This window comes from Myripristis murdjan, chromosome 12 (genome assembly GCF_902150065.1).
Source record: "Myripristis murdjan chromosome 12, fMyrMur1.1, whole genome shotgun sequence".
Taxonomy (NCBI): domain Eukaryota; kingdom Metazoa; phylum Chordata; class Actinopteri; order Holocentriformes; family Holocentridae; genus Myripristis; species Myripristis murdjan.
Genome location: NC_043991.1, coordinates 19,119,841 through 19,145,869, shown reverse-complemented (window position 1 = coordinate 19,145,869; position 26,029 = coordinate 19,119,841). Strand labels below are relative to the sequence as shown.

Below are 26,029 nucleotides of genomic sequence, written 5' to 3'. Positions count from 1 at the left end.
TATTCCCTGGATAGGTGGGACTATGGCGAACAAATGTGCATGATACTGCTTAAACCAGCTAACCAAACAATCTGCAGGGTGAATGGGACACAAGACTCACTTATTTTAAATGTGGAAGTAGCATTACTGTAAAGGTTACAGGCATGTTCTCCACACGGATGTCCATGCTTTCACATGAAGCAAGCATGCATGACCCGCATGCATTTAGTAAATCTCTTGGAGGCACACTCACTCGCCCAGATGTGGCACACGCACACACACACACACACACACACACACACACACACACACACACACACACACACACAAAGACACAAAGACATCTATGTGGGCGAGGGTCTATTGTATAAACAGCTCTATTGTACGTCATGGTACAACAGGAGCTTTGTGCTGGGACAGCTGTGAGATTGACATCGATACGGTGACACTGAGATGCCAACACATACAAGATCAGTATTCACCAACCCGTTAAGAGGTACTTCACCCATTTTGAAATGTTTTTATATGATTTCACTCTCCCCCAGTTGTTATGTAGGACAGTAGTGGTGCCATTTTCCTCTCATTGTTACTGAGTGCTGGATACTGGCTGGGGGCTCCAGTAACCTGCTGGTTAGCAGCACCATCTGCAGCACGCTAACAAGTTCAATAAGTTCTGGAGGGAGTGAGTCTGGCGTCATGGTCCATTACCATGGTGATGCCAAATAAATTAGCCAGCTAACTTTTACAACATCTTTAAACTGTTAACTCCATTTCACAATCAGTGTTGTGGCCTGTTGTTAAAAACAACAATTTTTCCCAAATAAAAAGCTTTCAGGAGATGGAACATCTGGCGGCCACTTTGGAGGTCCACTGCTCTTGGCAACAGTGGCTGAGAAAAGATGATTGTGTTTCTAAATTTATGACTCAAAAGTCACAAATAGCAGTGACTGATTCGTATTATTCCTTCAGACAACACTTTATCAGTGACCTAGCTGATTGTTTTTGTATTTAAATATCGTTAGCTCGTTAGTTAGCACTTGTTAACAGATGACTTGCTTAATAGCTAATAAGGGAAAGTGGACAGTACCTATAGCTGTAAAGACAAAACAGTTCATCAAGTCACAGTAGTCTAGATCCAGAGGCAAATCTGTGAATTTTAGTTGTGATGTATAGTCCTACACTCATTTCTTCTTTTTCAGTCATCTCTCTTCCTCGTAATGACAGTTACATCCAGTAAATGGGATTACCATGATTTGTAAATTCTCCAAGTACTGACGAGGAAAGGCTTGCACTCACAAAATCTGTCTCTCTTCAGATGAAATTCATGTACGCATTACTGAACTTCATGTTTCTGTTACGTTACTTGCCCAAGGGAGACGTGAGACATAAACACAGATGTTTTGGCGCCACGTGCCTTCTTTGAACGCGTGTTGGACGACGTATGTAAGTAGACACTTTGTAAAGTCTGGTAATACCGGCTGAAGACACTCACAGTCATGACGGTGCTACACTACGGTCCAACACCACCTGCTGGCTTGTCTCTGATAAACAGAGCGATACAAATTCACGAGCCTACATCACAGAGGAAATACAACACCAGTGGGGGAATTATTATCTATCAGAATTTTCAAGGTTTCAAGGGATCCAAGAAGTAATGTAAAATGTTTGGCTAGAAAATGATTTACTGGGTACTGGATTTTCGATCGGTGATGCATTTAGGATGTATAATTCTTGTTGTTTTCACATTCACTGTTAAAAATGTTTTTGCTTCTTCTGTTAATGATTCAGTGCTGTAGGTGGCAAGTAGTTTGCACACTTGATCTGATCAGTTTCAGGATTAAGAAGTTTCTCTTGATTAATAGATTAATCATATGTTCTACACCTCCCACCACCTGATTAAATATTCTAATAATGTTCAATATCAGTATTATAGTAGTCACATATCAAGTGGAGTGAACTCAAGACGGGTATGCACATACATGTACATAGAGAGTCACAGAAGTCACAGAAACGGTGAAGCAGCTGAACAGCCCAGATGGGTCGTCAGTGTGTCCTTCAGTGGGTCTCAATGACCACCGGTTCAAAGACGCCAGCCGTCACTCTAGGGAAACAGAAAAACAGATGATTAGAGGTGACTAACATAAAGGAAATGGGTGAGACAAAATGACACATACACACACACAGTGCCACAGTGTACCTGGTGCCCAGCTGTGTTCCACTGAGGGCGGTGGTCCCATCCCGGCTGATAAACAGTCTCAAGTTACTGTCTAAAGGAAATGAGACATCCAGAGCACTGTGATTAATCCAGTGAAATCATTTATTATCCAAGACACTATTCATATGTTTTCCTAGCCCATCATGTCAAACTTTTCCCTAACCTTCATTGTTGCTGACATCAGCAAAGTTCTGGCTCTGGACAATTTTCTCCACGATGTCATCAGCATCGATACGAGTGTCGTCCACACAGCTGGGCTGTCTCTCCACAGTGTCCTTCTTCCTCCTGTTAGGCAAGGCATCGTTTCATGTTTTATATGTTTGTGTTTTTTAGAAGAACTCTAGAAGAAATCCGTCCATCTATTTTTTATACCGCTTACATTTTCCTTCTTTCTCCATGCATGAGAGGCTATGTTTTGCTGCCTGAGAAGAGCATCAAGCTTTAAACACACAGAAGTTGGTTGTTGGTTTGAATCATCATATCAGGATGCCTAGGGTGGCAGCCTGACACTTTGGTTCTCCATTAAAATTCACCTAAACATTAAGTGAACAGTTTCCAAACAAGTGTGACACATTTTACAGCCCTACTGTTACCATGGCAAACAAATATAATCGCCATTTTACTCTGTACCAGACAAATGACAACAGCAAATGGAGCAATGTCTGCTCTGCTCCATACTGTGGTTGTAGCTGCCTTACCAAGCTTTTTTTAGTTCAGTTTCTTGCTTTGAAGTGCTTGTGAATTGTGTAATGATGGTATTTTTTTGTTTTTGTTTTTGTGCATTATTCCTACCAGTTCTATTTCATGTAGGCTATTTTTTAAGAGTTAAACTCTATATCAAAATGTTAAGGTATTACATTTAGCAGCACCACCACTGATCAACGGTGCATTTCCCAGAAACCTCGTTATCTGAAAACTTCAGTTCCAACGAACATTTGTAATCACCGCTGTAAATTTGTGGGGCTGGAATGACAACTCTGCAGTTGTAGTAGAAGCATAGTCCCTCAGTAGTTTATCCCGACAATGTTGCACTGACGGTAACCAATCTGGCTAAATTACGGTCACCTAGACTGTGTTACAGAAAAGCATACACTCAACTCTTAGTCAGACCAAAGACCTACAGCTGTGCGATTTTGGGGAACAGGCACACGTAGTTAGATAACAATCCTTTGTACTCTGGTGGTGAAGCAGTGACTACCATCGTTTTTTGGGAAACACCACAATTAGTTCTTGGGTGTGTCTGTGTGTCTGTGTGTGTCTACCTGGAAGGTCTTTTGGACAGCAGGACTGACTGAGAGGGTAGTGGAGGTCTCTCTGGTTTTGTGGGAGTTGCCTCTCTGTGTGACTCAGTGGGAGTGGAGGGAGAAGGTTGAGTTGGGTGGAAAACCCCACATGAGACACTACTGCTGGAGGAGGTGTTACGATGATGGCTGAGGTCTGTCAGGCTGGAGGAGCGAGAGTGCTCTGTGCTGTAGCCTATAAAGATGACAGGAGACGAGAGGTAGCTCTAGACTCTGGAAATAAAGATGGAAAAACAAAGTTTCCAGATCTGTTGCATTGTGTCCCATTGCGAGGGCTGCACCCTTCAAAAAGCTTGCATTTTCAGACCTTCATATGCCATAGTCGCTCAACAAGGCTGTCCCAGTCCAAAGTATCACAGATATGCCGTTTTTTTTTTTTTTGCACATTGCTTTTTGCACACTGGGTTGTACTTAGATCTTATTCTGTTGTACTTAGATCTTATTCTTTATTTTTTATTTTTTATTTATTTAATCTGTAACTGTGGATACTGCTGAAAAACTGAGAATTTCCTGCGAGATGAATAAAGTATCTATCTATCTATCTATCTAGATATATAGCCTTCTTTTAGCAGAACACAACAGGCCACATCCTTTGCAGCCTGTTGCATGTCTCGTCTGATGGCCTGTTATCCCGAAAACAAAAGGTCATTGTTCTGAAGGCTCATTGCTCTGACAAGACACACTCTGGAGGTGTTTGGCAGTTTGGTGACTGCCGGCGTTTGTCACATTTTGCATTCCTGCTAAGAAATGCATCCACCCATTTATCCTAACCTTAACCAGAGGAAACCCCTGCTTAAATTTATCCAATTACACAGAGTGGACATTTTTCAGACTATTGGGGTTTGGACTAGATTTTTTGTTTTTTTTTGGAACAACAAGTCATCGGACTAATGGGCTTTCAGTCCATCGGGACGTTTTTCAAACTATTGGGGTTTCAGAATCCTGGGTGGACTGACCTAATTAGTGACCATTAGTTAAGACAGGCCCTCAGTCCTCCAAAGACCACATCCTTTGTAGACTGCATCCTTCAAAGGACATTGCCCTTGAACTGGAATACAGCCCATATGTGACAAAATCCATCTGTCTCTGCGGTGATACCTCCAATAACAGCATCATTGACAACATTACATCTTTACATCTTATCCAGCTGAGCTGCTTGTGGAAAATCTGACCATATCACCACTGACTGCCTCAAAACAGCACCGCCTGACTGTATTTTGTTGCTCAGTTTTAGTAGCAATAATATGTTTATAGGTGTAATAAGAAGTTTACACATTCCGGTATCCCTCTTTGTCAAGTTCTCATCAGATCATTGATTGTCCCGGTCTGCTTTTCCTTGCACAGCCAAAACTAGCTCATAAAAGTGTTCAAGTATTTATTGCTTAACTTAATGTGTCTAGGAGTATTTGGAAATTGTAAGTTAAGTTTTTTCCCCAACTTTGTTTGGGGTGTTGTAGGGCCTGCATATGTGAATGTGTGTGTGTGTGTGTGTGTGTGTGTGTGTGTGTGTGTGTGGTGTTGGAGAGGTGGGGGTAAACAAGGAAGTAAAAGTCCCTGGTCCTGATGGTGGTATGAGGAAGTAAAGGTCCCTGACCTGATATCTTGCTGTGCTGGCTGGCATAGCTGGAGTTACGGAAATGACCGATATGAAAGACCTCGTCTGGGCTGGAAACAGTCTGCTCTCCCTCCTCAGGCAGTCCTGCAGCCAAAACACACAACAACTCATGACACGACTGAAGGATAATAGAAAAGAAACACACATAGGATACGTTGTGTTGCAGAGTTGTGTTGGGTAAAATGTGTAAGAGCTCCTTTAACTCTTTGAAACCTGAACAAATTCACTTCATTTCTTAATTCTTGTTACATGGCGTTTAACTCCATGAATTGTTTGTGTAGCTGCCTTTGTACATGTGATTCAGTTACTCCAAAGTTCAAGTCCTTTGTAATTTCCATTGTGTTTCCATTATTTTGTCTACTCCTTGTATTTGAAAGCCTTGAGTATGATCAACACTGCACCACACTGCAATCCTGATAAGGTCCGAATAACCTCAATCTATATTCAACCCACTTTCATGAGAAATTTAATAGCTTGAGCTGTTACCTGAGCTGAGCAGTGAGGGCTGCCGAGGTTTCAGGGGACGAGCTCCTGCAATAATGCCCCCTGGTGGCTGGAATTGGGCATCAGTGCTCTCACCCTTGCAGTCCAGCTGCAGGGAGGGATCTTGGCACCCGATGCAGATGGATTTAGCAGTGCTTGGAGGTCTTTGGGTGCAACCACAGGCACAAAACATGAATCAGTTTTACAAAGAATAAACTCAGTCACACCAGTCACATTCATTTCCTTTAAACACCCTTATTTTTGTGTATTGCAGCAACATAAAGGTTGGAACAAACATTTTGAAAGTGCAGGCCAGTTTGGGTTTTTTGTAAATGAGAAAAAATAAAGAGCAGCTCACGTTTTAAAGCAGGGATCTCCTGATAAAAGTGTCATCCCAATTGTTACCTATTAAAAAGACAGACACAGCTCAGTGTTAGTCTGGGGCCTGTACCATAAAGCTGGATTAACATACCCGGGGTTTCTCTTGGTTATCTGGCTTCACTTAACCAGACATCCGTAATCCTGATTTTTGGTACCACAAAGCCGGTTATCAACTCACTAACTGAACCCAGGGTTTTACAATCTAGATCTGTGCGCTCTCACATAAAAAGGGCGGTGTTTGCTGCATACGACCAATCGCAGACATGGACAAATCCAGCCGAGCTGCATACTTTACGATGGAGGAGCAGACAGTAATCTTAAATAAATACGAGGAATATAAATCCATCATCCAGGCAAAAAGCAACACAGCTGCAGCTGCCAAGAGCCGCAAGGAATGCTGGCAAAAAATCGCTGACTGAGTTAATGCGTAAATTAGTGCGACTCTAATATTACTTCCCCACCATGACGGCACAAGTAGATCTGAGTACAGTAACATTTGTGTGTTCAATAAATTAATGTGTCTCCCACTCAGCCATACACTCCTGCAGAGGAACTGGCCCTCTCTAACAGTGACGGTCGACCCTCGCTGGAGGTCTGCCCTCAGTTTGAGTTTCGTCAGAATCGTCACTTTTATTCAATTGGTATTTCATATTATAAACCATCTGACGCCTCGTGTTTATTCTGCTGGTTGAAATATTATTTCAGTGTCACTTAAAGACTGTAAAACATTTGGCATCAACTCTCATGTGGACTTTTCAGGGCAGACACCTAAATGTGAGCAAACTAATGGAAACCCAAAGGAGCCCAGAGGCTGGTGTGTATTTTATCAGGCTTTTATTTAACCCTCTGAATTAAATTCCCCTCATTTATTTTCAAAAATATTTTTAAAAATCTTTACATCAGTGTACAAGATCAATTTTTGGTTGGACAGTGTAAAGTCATGAGTAAAAAAAAAACTTCCTTCTTCTTCCTCTCTTCAAACTTGAAAAAAAAATGTGAGAGAAAAACAAACAGAATTAAAATAAGAAGTCTAAGTAAAATTTATTAATTTTATAAAAGAAGAAGAAGAAAGGGAAAAAATACTCCGCCTAACTTGGAAAAAAAGGTTCACAAGTTGTGCACCTCGATCCACTGGGCTCTCATCAAAAGGGCAGGCCATTTTCCAAGAGAACTGATTGGTCAGTAGGTGGGGATTTTATACCTGCTGAGCTCTTATCCTGAACTTAACCTGCTCCGGAGCAGGTTAGGTGTTCAGCCTATGTTACCATGGCAACATACCCCGATAAAAAGTAAACCACCTTAGTGGTACATAAAACCCAGGGTTAAGCCTGAAGTTAGCTCGCTAAGCCGAAATCCAGCTTTATGGTACAGGCCTCTGGTGTGTTTATGTGTTTGCTAGTGTGTGTGTGTGTGTGTGTGTGTGTGTGTGTGTGTGTGTGTGTGTGTGTGTGTGCGTTGCCCTGCCTTGAGGATAGAGTTGTCCTGACGAGTGTTTTTGGTGTCATAGCCCTCCAGGATGCAGCAGCGGACTGTGGAGCCCGAACCAGCAAACTCTGCAATATTGAGATCAGCAAAGCCTAACTGGAGAGAGAAAGAAGTACACATACAAACACACACAGAGAGAGAGAGAGAGAGAGAGAGAGAGAGAGAGAGAGAGAGAGAGAGAGAGAGAGAGAGAGAGAGAGAGAGAGAGAGAGAGTGTTATCAATCATTACAGCAAAGCCTACATAGAAAGAAAGCTTAATCAGAGCCAGTGAGGAACACATGCTAAACAGAATGTACAGAACCTGAATGGAGTAGAGTCTTCATCGCTCTGTTCTGTTTCTAAAGCACACAGACCTGAGCATCTTTTGAACCACTGTTGGGTCATCTTCACCAATGCACAGAAAAAAAACATCATTTAAACAGCTCTGAACTGCTTTAAACTCTATTCAACCCCATTTTGTGCTCTGCATCGCCCCCTGCTGGTGGAAACCACATATTCTGGTAGGTGGAATATCCCTGTTAGATTATGATGATGTCAGCCAGGCAGAACAAATCAGATGGATAACAAGAGAGTCAGATACTGTGTATATATTTTCTTCTGAAAGAGTGACTGAACCCCAAACCCAAATCTTTGTGCAGGCTGACCTCTAGTGGTGTGAAGCAGAGTGGCAAGTGATGTCACCACCAGAGAGAAGAACAGGTGGTGACATCACCTGCCACCAAAGACCAGGCATACTCTTCACCACCAGAGGTCAGGCTTCACACAGGTTTGGGCTTGGGGTTTGGTTACTCTTTAAATGTGTCTGCAAGGCCATAGTTAGATGGAGTCAGCTACCTGCTTTTACACACACACACACACACACACACACACAAACATATAACTGTTGCATAATCACAGTCACATGAGGGCTGAGCCATAGATACTCCCACAAGGACAAACGTAGATGCATGAAAACATTCTGGTAAGACTGAAGTCTAAGAGGAGAGAAATTTCTAATTTTCTTCGGTGTGAAAATACAGATTTCCATTCATTTTTCCCCCAAACTCAGCGTCCACTTTGATATTAGGAAAATCTAGCTTTGGAGCAAAGACACATGAAATGACTTATTGCAGTTCAGTTTTTGTTGTGTCTCAGCCTATCACCAGTAAATTTCACTAAGTCAAAACTGTCTGCACCACCAAGAGGAGATAAAACTATGCAAATCAAAAGCACAAGTAAAGTGCGAGACACTGAAGCATCTCTTCCTCTTTAAGTGTCTGACACAGAAGGGGCAAAGGCCGGCTCATTTTATGTATTTTTGTTCCTTTCCATGCAGAGATCTGAGTCACTAGGCAATGTTCTTGTACATTCGTGTTCCTATGTGATCTATTAACATCCTTCCCATGTCCATGTCCACATCTGTTACTGACAGCCATGCAGTCTGATCATACATGTGAGAGGAAGTGAGTGAAGGGCCAGAAGACACAGCGACTTTATTCAGAGGTTAGTGACCTCTTGTAGCCTCTCGCTTGATTTCTCTCTCCTGATGATTCTGCACAGTCAACAGCCACTCTTCAGTGATGCCTTCCTCCTGAGCGCCTTGGCTTCGGAAAAATTGCGGTCGGGGGACATACCCAGTTTAAGCCGAATGAGAACATTCGACAAGCTTCGAACATTTACATGTAACACTCATATTTGCAAACACAGTTGAGAAAAGCGAAAAGCAAGACACACAAAGTCAAAGTTCAAGGTTAAGGATTAAGATACAGCAACAGTTTCTGGCATATTGGTCCTTCTTGTCTTCATTGTCTTTAACACACTTAATAGCTCAGTCTGTTTCTCAGCATCTTCCTTATGGAAAAATCCAATTTGCTTGTTGTTTTAAAAGCAAGACGTAGTGAAGAGAGACAGGAAACGGAGTAGAACTACGAGTCTAAATCAAGTCAGAAATCTAGGCTTAATCCTGGACTCCGATTTATATATCAATAGCCATGTCAAATCAGTAACTTCGGCGTTTAACTACCATCAAACAAATATTGCAAGAGTCAGAGGAATCATGTCCGAACAAATCCTAGAAAGGCTAACCCATGCCTTCATTTCCAGACGCTTGGATTACTGCAGTGGTCTGTCCCCGGCCTTTCAAAAATTCTTCGGCAATCACAACTTGTAGAAAATGCCGTTTGACAAAAACTTACTTACGTATACAAAACACTCTTTGGTTTTGAGCACAAATATATCTGTGACATGCTTGTGGCATACAAACCTTCATGCACCCTCAGGGCACCTGGGACCGGTCCTCTGACTGTCCCAAGAGTCAGAGCAAAACACAGTGAAGCAGCGTTTGGTTATAATGGGATAACCACCCAGATTATTAGACAAGCCAAAACTCTGATGACTTTTAAATCAAAACTTTAAAACTGTATGTTTTGCACCACCTATTATACCATGAAATGAGACTTTTGTATTCTTGCATTTTTTCCCTATATCTTTAATGTTACTGTATCTTGTTATTCTGTAAAGCACTTCGAAATGCACTTCAGACCCACTCTGTGACAAACACACTTTATGCACATGACTAATCCTGAAGGGCCTCTGTTATTAAACTGAGCTAAACCTGACAAAACACCAATAACTTTGTATGACTCAGCTAGCTGATACATCAACCTGACAGGATACACACGTTCGTCTTATGGCTCCCACTGTAATCTGTGAGTGCTTCCCACTGCCACAGCCGTCTGTCACATGCTCACTATGATGTGCTTTTACCTTCAATGAGGCTGTAAAAGTGTTTTATACAGAGAGCAGGGCCCGCTCAGATTTACGAGTGCTGTCCAAAGGTTCACGTGGGTGGGAGGCTTAGCTAACCAACGCTGAACTGAAGGAAGCAGTTTTGAAGTGCATTTATTTATTTAGTACACTTTAGGGCAGTGACTTTCAAACCACGGGTCCAAACTTGCTGGTAGGTCCCAGCATGGGAATGTAAAATAAATTGTTCTTTTTTTCAAAAATGCCAGATGAAAATTTCTAAATCATGGAATTTAGGCTTCTGATGGCACAGTTTCTACATCCATCAGACTGAACTTCAACGCTTCACAGACAATTTTTTAAAATCCAGGGCAGCTGATGCCTTAAGAAACTATATAAATATTCATACAAATAATATATATATATATATATATATATATATATATATATATATATAAAGGCACTACATTGGAAGCCATTCCTCTTGTCTGTGAGGTGTGCATGTGTGTCACTGTAAAATCCAAAATTTCATTGCCAAAGCCAATACTCCCTGTATATTAGCCTGCGGGTATGATTTTTTCATTGATCTTATTGTAAAAACAAAACAAAAAAAAAAAAAACAACCTGTTTATAGAAATGAATACAACTAGAGATATCTTTTTGCAAATAAGCTCTCCAAATATTATTAGTATTTGGTTTGTTTTGTTTATGTTGTGATTATTATCATTATCATTATTTGGAAGTGGGTTAATTATTGATTAATAGTGTAAGGTGAAGGGATGGGACTAGAGTTTCGACTTCCTCCCACTCCCTTTTGAACATGCAAATGACAAATTTATTTGGCTCTTTGGTTGTTGTTTGCTTTTTCTGTTTACTTTTTGTTTACGTCTTTATTTTGTTCTATGTTTATTTATTTGTTCATGTTCAAAATAAAAAAAATTTAAAAAATATTTGAAAGTTCACTAGGATTCACTGTAATGGTGGATATGAGTGCACTGGAAGCTTAACTACATTTTTTTTTTTTTTTTTTTTAACTTCACTCTGCAAACTATGTAGGGGGTCAAAGGACAATAAAGGGTCCTAGCATGAAAAGGTGGCTGCTTTAGGGGTTCTTCAACTCATAATCACAAAACAAGCATTACCTTTGAGAAGGCCTTTCCGCCTTTGAGCTCCTGCAAAGACAGAGGGCAAAAGTCACTGTGGGACCAAAAAAAATGTGGTGCTGAACCAAAAGTGTAACTCTGATTTCAGGTGGACTTCAGGTGTTATGGGGCAAATCAAGTATATACTGTGCCAATACTACTGCACGTCATTATTATTTGCATGCAAGTTATTATCAGTATTTTGTAGGAAAACTAATGTGGCCGACTTTATTATGGTGATGGAATACTGGTGTGAAGAAATTTTGCATGCTGGGATTTGTAGTTTACCTTGCGCACAGAAACCCTACAGATGCAGGGATCCAGAACTCCAGTAATTGAACTGGCACTCATTTTACACACAAAGGAAAACTTCTTCCTCCAGCGAACACAGTTTTGCTGCACCTCCTCCCTGCACAGAGAAACATGGTGATTAGGGAAAACTGTCTGTCAGAGAAATGCTCAACATTAAACAGCTGCTGTTACATGCTGCTAAATCATACAGTTTAAATCATAAAGAGTGTGGAAGTATAGTTTGTGACCAGGTGAAAGGTGTCTGAGCACAACCTAAATAAAACACAACTAATCTAACACTAATCCAGCATCACTGATCGTAATTTAAATATAGAATTTTATGAATTATGCATAGAATTTGAAAGTAATTTTTAAAATATTTTTGGGCAATTTTCAGGATTTTTTTTTTTTTTTTTTTTTTTTTGGCCCTTTTTTCTAAATTTCTGGTAATTTTCTGTTCGTTTGTTTATTTTTGCAAATTTTCTGACTAACTTTCCAGTCACTTTTTGCTCTTTTGCTTATTACCCTTTTTAACATTTTTTTTTTTAACAAAATCAACTGAATTTGTCTGACATCAATCCAGCATCACTTTTTTATCTGAGGTGGAGATGTGTGATGAAAACCGGAGGGTGAAATAGAACATGACGATTTCATGAACTGATGCAACCGTCTTCTCCCATGGAAAGGAGAAAAGAAAACGGGAATGTGAAAAAAAGAGCAATTGATCAAACTGATAATGGGAAATACATAAATCAGCAAACTGTGGAAGGTTGATGGTTGAAAACTCCAGACCAACTGGGAAAACACTGGCGTTAGATAGTGAACTAGTTGTGTTCCTGTCTCTCTGTCAGGGTAAAAACCTGTGTGCATGAGCCTGTGGTCATACAGGACAGCGAATCTGTGTGACAGTAGGAGGCTGTTGATTAAAAAACTTTTGGTTACGTTTTCTTGAATGAAATAAAGATTAAAAACACATACCATCAATTTTTGTTTTCAATCTGACACTTCATCTCTCCTGATCCACATCTCGGTCTAATCCGACTCATTTAGTTAACTCAAACAAAGGTTTCATTCAAAAATGCAACACAACCATCTTCCTAGAAAAGGTCTATTTTCAGTGGTGTTTGAAAATGTCAGGTAGAGCATTACTGGTTCAAACCATGTCCAACGTAACTAAAGGACAGAGGTGGAACCCATGAAGCATTTCTTTGGTCCGTCGAGTTCTGATATCACTGCTCCCCTGGGTTTTGGTCTCCCAGAAAAATAGATACACACTGAGGCAACACCCATCAGTTACTACAGTTTCAACACCAAACAGATGTTGAAACCCTAATCATGAATAGTCATTCTGTTAATCTGCTTCATGCTCTCAGAGAAGCAGTGGTTTCTATGTTGCAAAGTTTAACTAACAGAGACAGGGTGGAGTGTGTGTGTGTGTGGTGAGTATGGGTGAACAAAGTGCATCAATAACTTTCATTTTGACTATTGCCAAGATGCCCTTGAGCAGCTCCCAGAGTGAACGTCTGTGTCTGGATGAATGTGAGGCAGAGTGGGATTGGAAAACAGTATGAAGCTAAGTCAGCTTTCCCGGGACAAGTAAAGTTTAAAAAAACAAAGAGGGAGGGCTCGGCTGAGATCTATAGCATCTCATATTCTGACCACCTTCCTACTGCAACCTGCTCTAATCCTCCTGGGGAATATCAGAAGGATGTGAGGAGGAATGAGGCGTTAGGGAATTGAACCAATAATCAATGTTGCAGTATTGAGACAAATGACACCAAAGTGATGTTTCTCGCCCAGTCAGAGCAGGACCTTCTCATAATGCTGATGAAAGGAGACAAAACTGGAAATGCAGCAGTGTCATCATCAGCAACCAATTCCCAAGACAGGTTTTCATGGGAGATGACTGTCAGTGTGGTGTTCAAACACACGACACTGCGTTCTTACACCCCCGGGGCTCGGTGTAGAAGAGTGGTGAAGAGTGGAATTATGTCAGTCCTAGTGAGTATCAAAAAATGTCATGATACATGCTGTCGATTTTTGATACTTATCTAATGATGGTTGTTTATGCAGCCTATCGCTACTGGCGTTATTGTATCCTGCACAACTTGACAGGCAACATGCAGGTGTTTGGGTACATATCCATTCACTAGAGGTCTTTTTCACAGCCAGAGAGATCATAGCAGATAACACCGGCTAAAAGCACAAGAAAATAGATGATGACATTATAGATGATGCTATCAGTGTTGAAAATACTGATATTTTGCATTCTGTCAGTAGGATTTGTTAATAGTTTGAGTCAATGTACCAACTAGCCCCACTGGAAAAGACCCCTGGTGTGCTTGTTAAAATTAGCCTGGCTCTGCTCCAGAGGCTGACAGCAGGCTGGCCACAGCAACGCCCTGACACAGAGGTGGAAACCTAACTTCACAGAATTATTCTTCCAAATGTTTTTCATTGGCTTTCTGGTGATAAAAAGCTCTTGCCTTTGTTATGACCCCTTTTTTACCAACAAATTGTCAACTCTGATCATAGAAAAGTCAAAAACTATCATCTGTGTACATAAAAATATCATGTAATGATGATATTTTTTAAATGTAGCTAAAAGTTTTTCATTTGTACAAAGTATCAAAAAAACACTAGGTAGGTAGGGTAGGTACTGGTCTTAAATTAAAAGGTGAAGGAACTGGTACTGGCAATGAATTTTTTTAAACGACACTAAGCCCTGCATTCCACAAAACAATACACACACACACACACACACCAGCAGTCCATCAATGTCCTGGGCTTGCCTCAGCTTGGCTGGTAAATCCAGATGTTATCCATCACTGCCTGCTATGAGCCTCCATTCACTGATAATAATCCAGTATGCCGATATGATCAGCAACGCATTCACACAACAGAGCACATATATACTGAAATATCACTTCCAAAACGCAAAGTGCCATTATTAAAGTGCATAGTTAAGTCATTTGTTAAAAGTGCAATAAATACAAAGCTTACACGGCCAAAGCTGTCAGTCACTAGAGGCAAAGTGGCCTTCGATACATATGATGAGTGTTTTGAGTGTAATCCTAACACAAAACTTATTCAAACCCTGAGCATTCTTCATACAGGACTTCCTCAAATGCCGAGACCCAGACACAGAGCTGCACAGTTACCTGGTTTAAAAAAACACTGAAAATGAAAGTGGAACTGCAAAACCATAGCTCTTCATGCACACACTGTCTGCCTGTCAAATGTCTGTGAACACTCACAGTTTAAACACTATTAGCACCACAGACAAAACGAAAAAGGCATAGAATAGAAATTAAATCGGATAAAAAAGAAATTTGCATTTTAAAAAAACACCTAAATCATATACTCCTCTTGCAGCTTTTACAGCTGAACAAGACTTTGCAAAAAAGCAAAAACATTAGGCGGTGAGGGCTGCAAATCAAGGGGGCGTGCCATGACACCTGTCACTCACTTAATACCCAAAATGACTGGAAGCTGACGCTCCTGCGTTTGGGCCGTAAGACTTAAGCCCACCTCCTGTGTTTTTCTTGTGACTATTTGGTGCTGTTGCTGCTCTCAGTTCAACCAAACTTTAAAACAATCTGTTCTAAGGTTTTTAAATCATATTTTTTCTTGTCTTTATTGTAAAAGGCAGGGAGGGTTTAGCCCTGTAAGCCCATTTATACCAGCCATCCTTGACTGCAGGTATGTAGGTGTAAGTTCACTCACCATCACTTTGAACTTCCCTTCCTCCTCCTTTTTCAAATAGTCCTGACACAGATTGGACCCTTTTTTCCCAGTTATACAACAAATTGTCTACTAGAGGTCCCACATTAGAGCGACTACTTCTCATTTCTCACTCAACTTATACCTATTCCTCACTTCCTACATTATAAGTCAACAATTAAGTTTTCTGAAAATCTGAAAATCAGGTGTTAATGATCAGGAGGCAGATTTGCTGAAGTTTGCTAGGGCATGTTGTAGGTTGTCTGCCACAAGTCCTTTCAATCATTTTTAGGCTTTCTCTCCCTCTCTCTTTCTCTTTCCCTCTCTCTTTCACTTAACACACACACACACACACACAATTAAAGTAACATTCCTCAGCTTTTTGGCATTGCATCCATGTGCTTGTGGCATGTAGTTTTGACATTATTGATATGGACAGTAATTATAAGTAGCATAACATTTTACTAGTCTTATTAAATCCTCATAAGAACTTTTGTCAGAATGTTATTGTGTTGCTGATTCATTTTCTTTTTTCCCAGCAACTTTGGCAGCCTTATTAACTTTGGATCAGTGGACAGAGGTACTTTTTTTCCACTCCACTTATCAGAGAGGTGACCTGAACTTTACAGCTCTTAAAACAACAAGCCTCAAAGTCGTTGCCTGGCCGAGAGAGAGAGAGAGAGAGAGAGAGAGAGAGAGAGAGAGAGAGAGAGAGAGAGAGAGAGAGAGAGAGAGAGAGAATGGCCAGACAGGTTCTGCTACTTCTCCTCTTACAACTCAACTTGCCAGCTTTGACAAACACAGCATTGTGAGGCAAGTTGATACTAGCAATGCAATCTGTTGCAATGGAGCAATTCTTTACTTAGCTGGTTGGGCACGACCCCCAAAGGCGCTGGTCTCATAAAGGTCACAGTCAGACATACGCCCTATAAATACCCTTTAATTGTTAACTGTGTTGTGGAATGATAATATAGCAAGGAAGTGAATGACAGAAAACCACAGAGAGTCAAACTCTATGTCTATGTCTAGACCACAAGTGTAGCGTGAGCAGTCTGTTTAGCAGAAGTGTTCAGTGTAATGTGTCTAAACAGGAGGCGTTCAGGTGCAGCGTTGAGCATAGGTCACAGAGTTTTGGAAGCACTCAGAGCCAAATACACATCTGAGGATATGCACATAAAAACAAGGGAAATTCTTCAGAAGCGCTTTAGATCGTGGTTAAATCTGTGGGACGCAGCCGAGACGTGAGCCTGCACAGAGCCGGTGCAGACAGCGGCATCGACTAAAATGAGAGAATAGGAGTAAAAAATGCATCTGATACACTTGTAGACAAGGTCTGACTTGTACATCATGCTGGACTGGACAGAGTAAAAACTGCAGGAACAAGACCGGAGAAGAAGCATCAACATCATTCCTGATCACCCAAATTTCTGCTTTCTGCAACAAATAAACAATCACATACACACATAGACAGATAGAAGTTTGCCCAAGGTTATGATGAGCTGGACAAGGGTTATATTTTCACCCCTTGCTTTCTGTTGGGCTATTTCTTTGTCAGTGTGATATTTCAAAAAGTTATGAATGGATTTGCACAAAATATTGTGGAAAGGTTATGGACCAAGAAAGAGCTGATTAACTTTTCATGCAAATTGGTCATAAGGAGACGTGGTGGTGGGCGTGGCCAATCACAAAAAGGCACATAACCCCTGAACAGGTTCATGTAACATGGCAAAAGTGTGTAGAAAACTTGGTCATAGCGCAAGAAAGAGTTCACTAACCTTTCAAGCCGATTGGCCGAAAGGGAGTATGGTGGTGGGCGTGGCCTATCACAAAAAGGTGCATGACTCCAGCAACAGAGATGCTCCCTCAGTCGACCTCACACAGGACTGTTTAATGTTTGAATTTATTAAACAAAACGTAACCTTCAGCTAAAAGCATTAAAAGTAAGACCTGACAAAAGTTTAATTTTGTCTGACAAAAGGTAGATCATGAAAACTGCATAGTTTTGATGGAGGTATGCCATTTTTTCTTGTTTTGTTTTATTTTAATTTGTTTCGGCCGTTTCCGTTGGCCGTCTTCAAGATTTTGTTTAAGTTTTAAAGGGGCATTTGCCTGTTAGACTCACTGACACATTTTTAGGATCATGTGGAAACAATAACTGCTAGATAACACGGAGTCTTATCTCTAAAGCTTAAGCAAGAAAGGGACAGCATCCAATTACATATTTAACGCACATTGACTGATACATTATCCATCCCTTTACTCATTTATCCCTTTCAACATTTCACCTTCACATTTATTCATATCATTCATCGCAAGTCATGTGTATTTGTGTATTGTGTAATTTGTATGGTGTGTATTCACTGATAGCTAAAGCACAGATGCAAATTTGGGATAAAATCTCCCACTTTTCAAGCCATGTGGTCTTGCTGTTTAGTCTCTCTCTCTCTCTCTCTCTCTCTTTTTTTTTTTTCTAGTGAAAGAATCTGAGGAATGAGACAGAGTTGGATGCAAACCAGCCTGAGACACACACACACACACACAGATAAAATCCCCTTCCCTCTTCATTACATTTGTGATACATGACAGCTTGTATCACAGCCTTGATCGTCCCTACTCCTAATTCATTTTCCTCCTGATGAATGCCTTTTCATTAAAATGTGAAATTAAAATAAATTGTTCCCCAGTCCATGAGGAAAGTACCCAATCTATTTTAACCAAGTACTAGAGATTAAACTTATTTCGGCCAGCAATTTTTAATTAGATTTATTTTCTCAAATGCTCATTTTGGATGAGAAATGAATGACTGAAACCAAATGTTTGGTGATTAAAATGATTGTTATTGATATCCCTCTTGATTCTTGAAGTCTAGTAAATTAATTGTAATTGTCACAAACAGATAAATTGATGCTGGTGGACTGATTCTAAGGGTGAGTGGGGTTTTAGTTGCAATGCGTGTGTTTGTGTGTTGTTACCCAGGTAACTGGTGTAATGTAGAGGGAAATATGAGGCAACATATTTGCTTAGTTAGTAAGTGTACGCCTAGGGCTTAAGGTTAAAGAAGTGGGCTTTTGATGAGGAGGACAGAGTAATGAAACCTTGTGCTGGCTGGGACAATGTCCATCCCACGCCATTATGAGCTGGTGCTGTACTGGGCGGCTCCCATTTATGTATGTGTAACTGCAGGTGAATGTGAGGCAAGGTGTTACTGAAAAAGAGGTTTGGTATATGCAGTGTATTTTTCTATGCACCATGAATAAGGCAACCAATGAAAAAGCAACTAAATCATCATCAACTAAAGCAAAATGCCAAAAAAAAAAAACAAAAAAAAAAAACATTTTCTAAGTCTATGATCCTGTGTTAAATTGGAACAGAGACTTAGGACTAGGAAAAGTGTTTTACAGAGGCATCCTAACTTCCAAAAATGAAAAAAGATATGTTTCCTATGTATGTCACTTCAGTATGAGCTGGTGTTAGCGCACTTGTACTAACTAATGTTTATTTTGAAGACTGTTAGCTGGGGGGAAGTCTCGCTCCACCTCAATGGCTGGAGGCTGATAGTTGCAATTGGAGTATCCAGCCAGTATCCAGCACTCAGTAACAATGAGAGGAAGATAGACCCACTACTGTCCTGCATGTCCTGCAAGAGCCAGGGTAGAGTGAAATCATTTTTTTCTAAATGAGCGAACTTTCCCTTTAACCCTCTCCCTGACAGCATCCACTATCAAGGTGCTTTAGAGAGCCTTACATTAGCTGACAACCACTGGCATCCCAAAACAAACAATACACATGCATGCCACCACACACACACACACACACACAGAGAATCATAAACACAGCTGAAAAGTGGGCTTGCTGTCCTGGCAGTGGCACTGCCTGGGACACTGCATCCTGATGCAGTGTAACCATGGGACTCTCACAAGGAGCATTATGCTCTCAACTAGGCTACTCACATACACAATTTTAAATTTAGAGGCAGACTCTGAGTCACTCTTTGGGCTTTTTGAGACTGCATGAAAACAGCAGTGTCTGTTCATGGCAAATCTTGAGCATTCTCTTTGTCTGAAACACAGCATGCAGCTGATACCGAGTTAGCCTCTAGTCACCATAATCAGTCCTTTTCACATTAAAGGACCATATCAGTGATGTTGAGTGGGCCCATTCTCTACAATTTACCCAGATTTTACATTGCAACAAACCATTCTGCAAATCATGTGGGGGTACAAAAGATTTCTCAGCATATAATCAAAATACCTCCATTTTCAAATTTGAATTTTTGTTGGAGACACAGACCTTATAATGTTCTGCTTCTGCGGCTAACAAAGTCATCGCCATTCATAAACCACAGAACTGATAATTCTCTGTGTGAAGCAAACGTTTCCCCACGACTATTTTCCCTGACGGAGCGACCATTTCACTCCACCCAGGTTCATGTCATCAAAACACAACAGTGCTGCTGCTTTTAGGAAAACTAATGTGGACGACTTTATTACAGTGATGGAATACTGGTGTGAAGTCTCTGAAAGTTCATTTTCATATCGTAGTGGAATGAATTGAAACCAATTGCTGGATAAAAGAGAGGAAAAATAATATAGGAGGTAGCAGAAGATTAGCAGAAGTGGACTAAGGCTGTGCCTTGTCTCCTCTCCTGGTTGTGACATCAAGGTGCGGTGGGTGTCACCTTTCACATACACAACATCCTCTTCCTGGCAAGTCACACCTACAGTGTGGTGTAGCACCCAGTGGTGACCATCCCATTTGTTTACACTAGATATACTAATGTGTAACATTAAGGTGGTAATAACTTATTAACGCTACAATGATAGCATTAAGGAGTAAGATGGAGGGATAATTGTTACTATTGTGCAGTGAATAATTCAAGTCCATGGAGACGTGTGTTAGTCTCTCAGACCAGCTGAAGTGTATTTCTTGCATCAAATCTCTATTCTGAGGAACGGGGTCACTTGAGATCAAGGCTCTTGGAGGAACATTTGTTTTGGAGCAGACAAAATATTTTAAGCTGTTTGGCCTTCATTATTGTCTTAGACCCAACTGTTTTTTGTTTTTTTTTTTGTTTTTGTTTTTTTGTCTGTCATAATACTGTTTGGAAAAATGGTCACGGTCAAGTATGACCACATGCTTTTGAATAGAACTGGCAGAAAAATAAAACGAATAAACAGCGCTCCGCACCACACAAACACAGACAGTCAGGTGAAACCTGACTGGCATCCCAAAGATGATCAGCTTGAGAAAGGGAAAATAGATGGAGGTATGCCATTTAAATCCTTAATGTCTGTCTCATTTTTATTTTTAAAGTTGTAACCTTTATTTGAGGACATTTGTGAAACATAAAATCAAAATAAGCACAACTAAGGACTAAGTAACAATGCTCATGGTTCTTTCGATGTTAACTTTTCCGCATCAAACAGACTTTCAAAATATCCTTGTATAATCTCTCCAAGGACACAAATACAACCAGTGCTGAATACTGAATGCAGGGGGAATATGGGTTTGTTTCTGTTTTAACAAGACACTGATAAGTTGTGGACATCACACTCCAACCTGGTTATACTTCTCTTTTCTTGAGGCACTTATAATTAGTTTCTTATGATTTGGCAGGAAAATTTGCTCTTTACTAAACTGCATTCCAGTCAAGACTGATGGTTTGGGAAATGGACAGAGCTGCCTCCAGAGAGCATCGGAGAACAGATGAAGCTTCTCGAAGCTTCCTCTCATCTCCAACACACAAAATTCAATTATTTAGACATGCATCAATATACAATCTATTTCTAAAACGTCACCCCAAGCAATACAGATGCCAGTTGATTAACGAGCCTTTCCTTTTACCCTAGGTGATCCGTCACCTTGGCAAGCAGGATTTTTGTAAAGGGTGTCCTTGTGGTCATAGTTGTCATATAATCCATATATGGTACAGATATTCTGCACTCCTCCTCCATGCATCTTACCTTTACTGCCATATTAAATGTTGTATGGGACATTGTGCACTTGCCATGATTCCAATTTCTTAATATTATAAATGTATAAACAACTTTATTTTTTATTTGGTGGTATTGAGCAAATGTTCCAGGCCTAGAAATAAAATGTAAAGATTAAAAAATTTAATGAGTAATTAATTTCCAGTCCTAGATATATATTATCTCTCTCTCAGTATTCCCTTGAATCCTGTTCTCTTATACAAAATTAATTAATTACTTAATTAATTAAAACATGTTCTATGGCAATACCACAAAAACGACACACAACAGCACCACTAGCACATTCCTCTGAGCTGTGTGTTATCAACAAAAAGGGCAGCTAGGAGGCCCCTATGCAAACTCTCCTGCCACGCACATAGGAAAATATGCATAAGAAAGTGGCAGATAGTCATCAGCTGGGTAAATATGAAAACTGTGACGATAAGGAATACCATGGTGCTTTTGAATGGGCATTTTGGATATGGTACAAAATGCAGGACTAACCAGTGAATATCTTGGCAATACTGACACTTTAAATGAATTAATGTATACTGTTTGCTTGACTGTTAATATCACAATATTTACACCTCTTTTTCCACTAGTGCATACGGAGTTAATTCACCTGTTTGATTACTGTGCCTGATGTTTGATGTGCGTCTAAACACCAGTGCTTGTATTGCATTGAGTGATGTGTCAAAGAGGAGCTTTTTCAGGTGTAGATGATCTTGTTCCCAGTATGAAACTTCAACAGCTCTGGGTGCAGGATGAGTGAGCCAGCTCTCTTTGATTCCAGGCTGAGTGAATACAGCTCTGGGCAATTTTGTGATTTTTTTTCTCTTTTGCCTCACTGGAAAGTGGTTGTCTGTACATCACCGTGTCAGCTGGTTGGTTAGTCAGTGGTTAAGTAAAGCGCCATATCTCCAAATCTACATGGTGGATTGCTATGACTTTTCCTGTAGTGCAGGCACAGCGGGGCGTCTGTGTTCACGGTCATGGGGTCACCAAAATTGTCAGGTTTCATCCTCTAGGCAACATGAATGTTGGTACCTAATTTCAAGGCAAAGAAAGTAAAACATTTTTGTCCAACATGAACAATTTGACCTGTTGGGCCTGTCTGCTGACCAACCAATCGAGCTTCCGAGATTCCCGAGATTCGCTGAGAATTTTGTTTCATGGCTAAATTATGAAATGATGGTATTTCAGTGTGGAGGGCAGGCCAACCCCACAAAAGGCTCATGTATCAAGACTACCTGAAACTAAGAGACAGAACCATGTTCAACTCGTTTTAGCTTCACTGTTTGTTTCAGAATTGATTTGTAGGACTTCATTGATTACTTTAAAAGCTTTGCATGAGCTGGCCCCCATTTATCTTCCTGAACTTTTGATCCCCTCTCAAATGGTCAGACAGGGCCCTGCTGACTGTCTCTGCGCCCAGGCTAAAGGTGATGCCAGCAGGGGTCCTGCACTTGGTAACACAATGACTCCTGATGTTGCCATATTATATCCCAAATACATATTTAAATAAACTTTTACTTGTTTAATCTATGTTGCCTACTCTATTTGTCTCATCTCTATACCTCGGTCTTTTTTTTTTTTTTTTTTTTTTCTTTACAGTTTATTTGACAATTTATTTCATTTATTTTATTGGTCTTTGTCAATAGGTCACTTCTATTTTGATTGGTTGTGAGGCACTTTGTAATTCTGCTTGGAAAAATGTTATATAAATAAAGATTACTATTATCTGTAGAGAAAATGACAACTACTGCATTTAAATTTATAGGGAAGGCACTATACCAATTACACATCACATGAACCTCCAGAGGTGGAAGTAACCAATAATTACATTTACTCATACTACTGTAATTAAGTAGCTTTTTGTGCACTTGTACTTTTTGAGTATTTTTTTTTAAGTCACTAATCTTTATTTTGCCAAGTGTAGTACTCCAGCTACATTTTAAATCAGCTTCACTACAGAGTACAAATGTTTTAGGCTCCCATCAGTGCCTGAACCATCACAAACTGTCAGTGGTCAGTGAGCAGAGAGAAGAGGACGAATCTGTCTTTGCTTTGTTGGTGCACATTTTTGTATTTTCTAAACTTGAATGAATGTCATTAGAAATACCTGTGTTTACCTGCTACTTCATGCCAATACCACTGCTGCTATGAAAAGATCACATCTACCAAAATTTAAACAAATTTATTCTTTCTAAAAAGTTACTCAGTGACTTTGTACATTTTGCAGCGTTCACTTCCCCCGTCTAATTATTCAAGGTCACAGCTGAGGCTCTCCAGGTATGTGTATCACCTGCCCAAACCCCAGAGACTGTTAGAACAGCTACAGCTTTTTGGTAGCAAGTCCATACAAGTTGCTGCCTTCACAATGAGTGACAAATCTGCAGCGATGCTTTGAGAAGCAGTCTGTGTGACGGTGTCAGAGGGGCTGAGGCGCTCCTCAGATTAGAGAAGCTGCCGTGGGTCTGGAGGGTTGCCAGTTTGAACCCAAACCATATTTTCCCACACTGATTGAGCAAAGTAAATGATTAATGCTCTTCCCTCCCTTAGCAGCCACTGTGTCATGCCCTTGAGCAAGGTACTGAACTGTTTAAATCCCACTGTATGTCTGTGAAGCAGGGTGGGAATAAAAGTACCATACAGCAGAGAACCATACCAGTGATTTTTTTGTTTGTTTGTTTTTGTTTAACGTAAAATTTAGATACTTCATGTTTCTGCTGAGCTTTTCCCAGTAGAACTCATCATTTTTCCTCCCTTTTATCCAGCCATTGGTTTCCATTCATTCCACCACAATATGAAAATAAACTTTAAGAGATTTCAAAATTTCTTCACACCAGTATTTCATCACTGTAATAAAGTTGTCCACATTAGTTTTCCTAAAAGCAGCAGGACTGTTGTGTTTTGATGGAAAACAGTCCCTGGGGAAACATTTGCTTTACAGAGCCAATTATCAATTCTGTGGTTTATGAACAGTGACGACTTTGTTAGCCGCAGAAACAGAACATTATAATAAGTGGCTGTTTCAACCAACAATTCAAATTTGAAATTGGAGGGATTTTGATTATATGCTGTGAAATCTGTAGTAACCCCACATCATTTGCAAAATTTTTGCAATTTTTGGTTTGTTGCAATGTAAAATGAAAAAAAAATGTAGTTAAAAGGACAAACATCCAAAATCCCTGGTATGCTCCTGGCTGTGCAGTTGAATTCTCCAGCAGCCCACTACACAACTTATGTACATAACTGAGTCTTTCCTTGATCTGTGGTGGAAAACCACCAGCAGACACAAGGTGAATTAGGCACTCCTTTGTAGCAAGGTTTGTGTGCATAATCCACTCCAGCTCCATTTGAATGGGACCGCAAAGAATAAACAATTTTCAAACGGAGGGAAAATAACTGTGGGCTATTTAATATCTGTGGAGGCACAGTAATGTCATTGTCGCTGTGTACTGAGCCTCAGCCAACAACTGGAGGCAGCACAGCCATGAGTGTCACTGCTTTGTGTGTAACAAAGGTTTTTGTGGCATTGTACCTGTTTTATTACAGATGTGGAAGTGAAAGTCAAGAGTTACTTTAAATACCTGGATGATAAAATGGCAAAGTCCCCACCATCCATCAGTCGGATCTTGCAGAAAAGCACACCGTTGACAAAAGGCACAGCTGTAAGCTCCTCCAAAGTGAAATGGATTTGAAACTTGAACTTCTTCTTTTTCATTAAAAAAGCCATTGGTGGAGTGCTTCTAATGTCTTCACAGGAGGATTTGTTTGTTGCTGGTGTGTGCAGACGGAGCAAATCTGGATCAACAATGATGAATGAAGAGAAAAAATATATCTATCTTGCTTTTGAGTGGAGGTTGAAAATCCTTCTTTGCCACTTGGCTAATCATCTCTGAATAATGGTTTAAACCTGGAACAGAACAAGAAGCCTGGTATTGCATTACATGATAACAGTTAGATTGACATTTGCATGACTGCTCAGTGAGTGTGTCTCCTGCTGTTTTTGCAGCAGTGACAGCTGTGGCAATCAGAAGTGAAGGAGATATATGATAAGTCAGTATCTTATGTAAATAATTAAATTAAATCAAATTAAATACAGCTGGTGCTGTGTGGTGAATAATGTCTTCATCACATGATGTCAGACAACAGTGCCACAGCCTCCTCAGCTCTTTACAGCGAGACTTTCACAGAGCAGACAGCTGCCACGCAAACACCGACACCATTCATGGCTCACTGTGAAAAACACAGCACGGAGTATGAAGTTAGACTGAGGCTCACCTTGTCGCTGGTCCGGAGCGGCTTTCAGCGGCTGGCAGGCAGACGGCTGGGCACCGCCACAGAGGTGACTCCAGGTTAGATAAGTGTCGGATCTGAGCAGCTCCAGGCGTTTGTGCCAACTTTTCCCCGCTCAGTATCGCGGCGGTACAGACGGCGGAGCCACGGCGGCTCCCTGAACGCCCGGCCGCTTAGGGACCGTCCACAAAGTGTTGTGCCGAGATCTTGTGCAACAAGTTCAACAGAGTCAGTCCAGGGACCGAACGATTTATCGAAAATAGGTATTATCCGAATGCGATATGGCCGATTGCAATATCCAAACTGTACAAAATGTGTGAGAAAAAAAGTTGTTGTAGTCAAATCAAGTTTTACGTCAATGGCGTAAGTTTCACTTCAACATCGAGGGGACAGAGGACACAACAAGCCCCCCAGC

The 26,029-nt window shown here is 40.6% G+C and overlaps 1 protein-coding gene across 1 annotated transcript in view; it reads right to left on the bottom strand.

The window, feature by feature from the left end:
* Nucleotides 1-25,774, bottom strand: part of eeig1b (estrogen-induced osteoclastogenesis regulator 1b) — a 26,946-nt gene extending 1,172 nt beyond the window's left edge. The window contains exons 1-12 of the mRNA XM_030064758.1: nucleotides 25,600-25,774; nucleotides 24,906-25,231; nucleotides 11,615-11,735; nucleotides 11,327-11,356; nucleotides 7,439-7,555; nucleotides 5,952-5,998; nucleotides 5,597-5,757; nucleotides 5,090-5,194; nucleotides 3,457-3,670; nucleotides 2,358-2,479; nucleotides 2,177-2,246; nucleotides 1-2,080 (exon numbers count right to left, since the gene is read on the bottom strand). The exon at nucleotides 1-2,080 is cut by the window's left edge and continues 1,172 nt beyond it. Of these exons, the coding sequence (XP_029920618.1) occupies nucleotides 2,035-2,080; nucleotides 2,177-2,246; nucleotides 2,358-2,479; nucleotides 3,457-3,670; nucleotides 5,090-5,194; nucleotides 5,597-5,757; nucleotides 5,952-5,998; nucleotides 7,439-7,555; nucleotides 11,327-11,356; nucleotides 11,615-11,735; nucleotides 24,906-25,051 (1,179 nt within the window). The 5' untranslated portion in view covers nucleotides 25,052-25,231; nucleotides 25,600-25,774 and the 3' untranslated portion in view covers nucleotides 1-2,034. The remainder of the gene's footprint in view (nucleotides 2,081-2,176; nucleotides 2,247-2,357; nucleotides 2,480-3,456; nucleotides 3,671-5,089; nucleotides 5,195-5,596; nucleotides 5,758-5,951; nucleotides 5,999-7,438; nucleotides 7,556-11,326; nucleotides 11,357-11,614; nucleotides 11,736-24,905; nucleotides 25,232-25,599) is intronic.
* Between the last annotated feature and the right edge of the window lie 255 nt (nucleotides 25,775-26,029).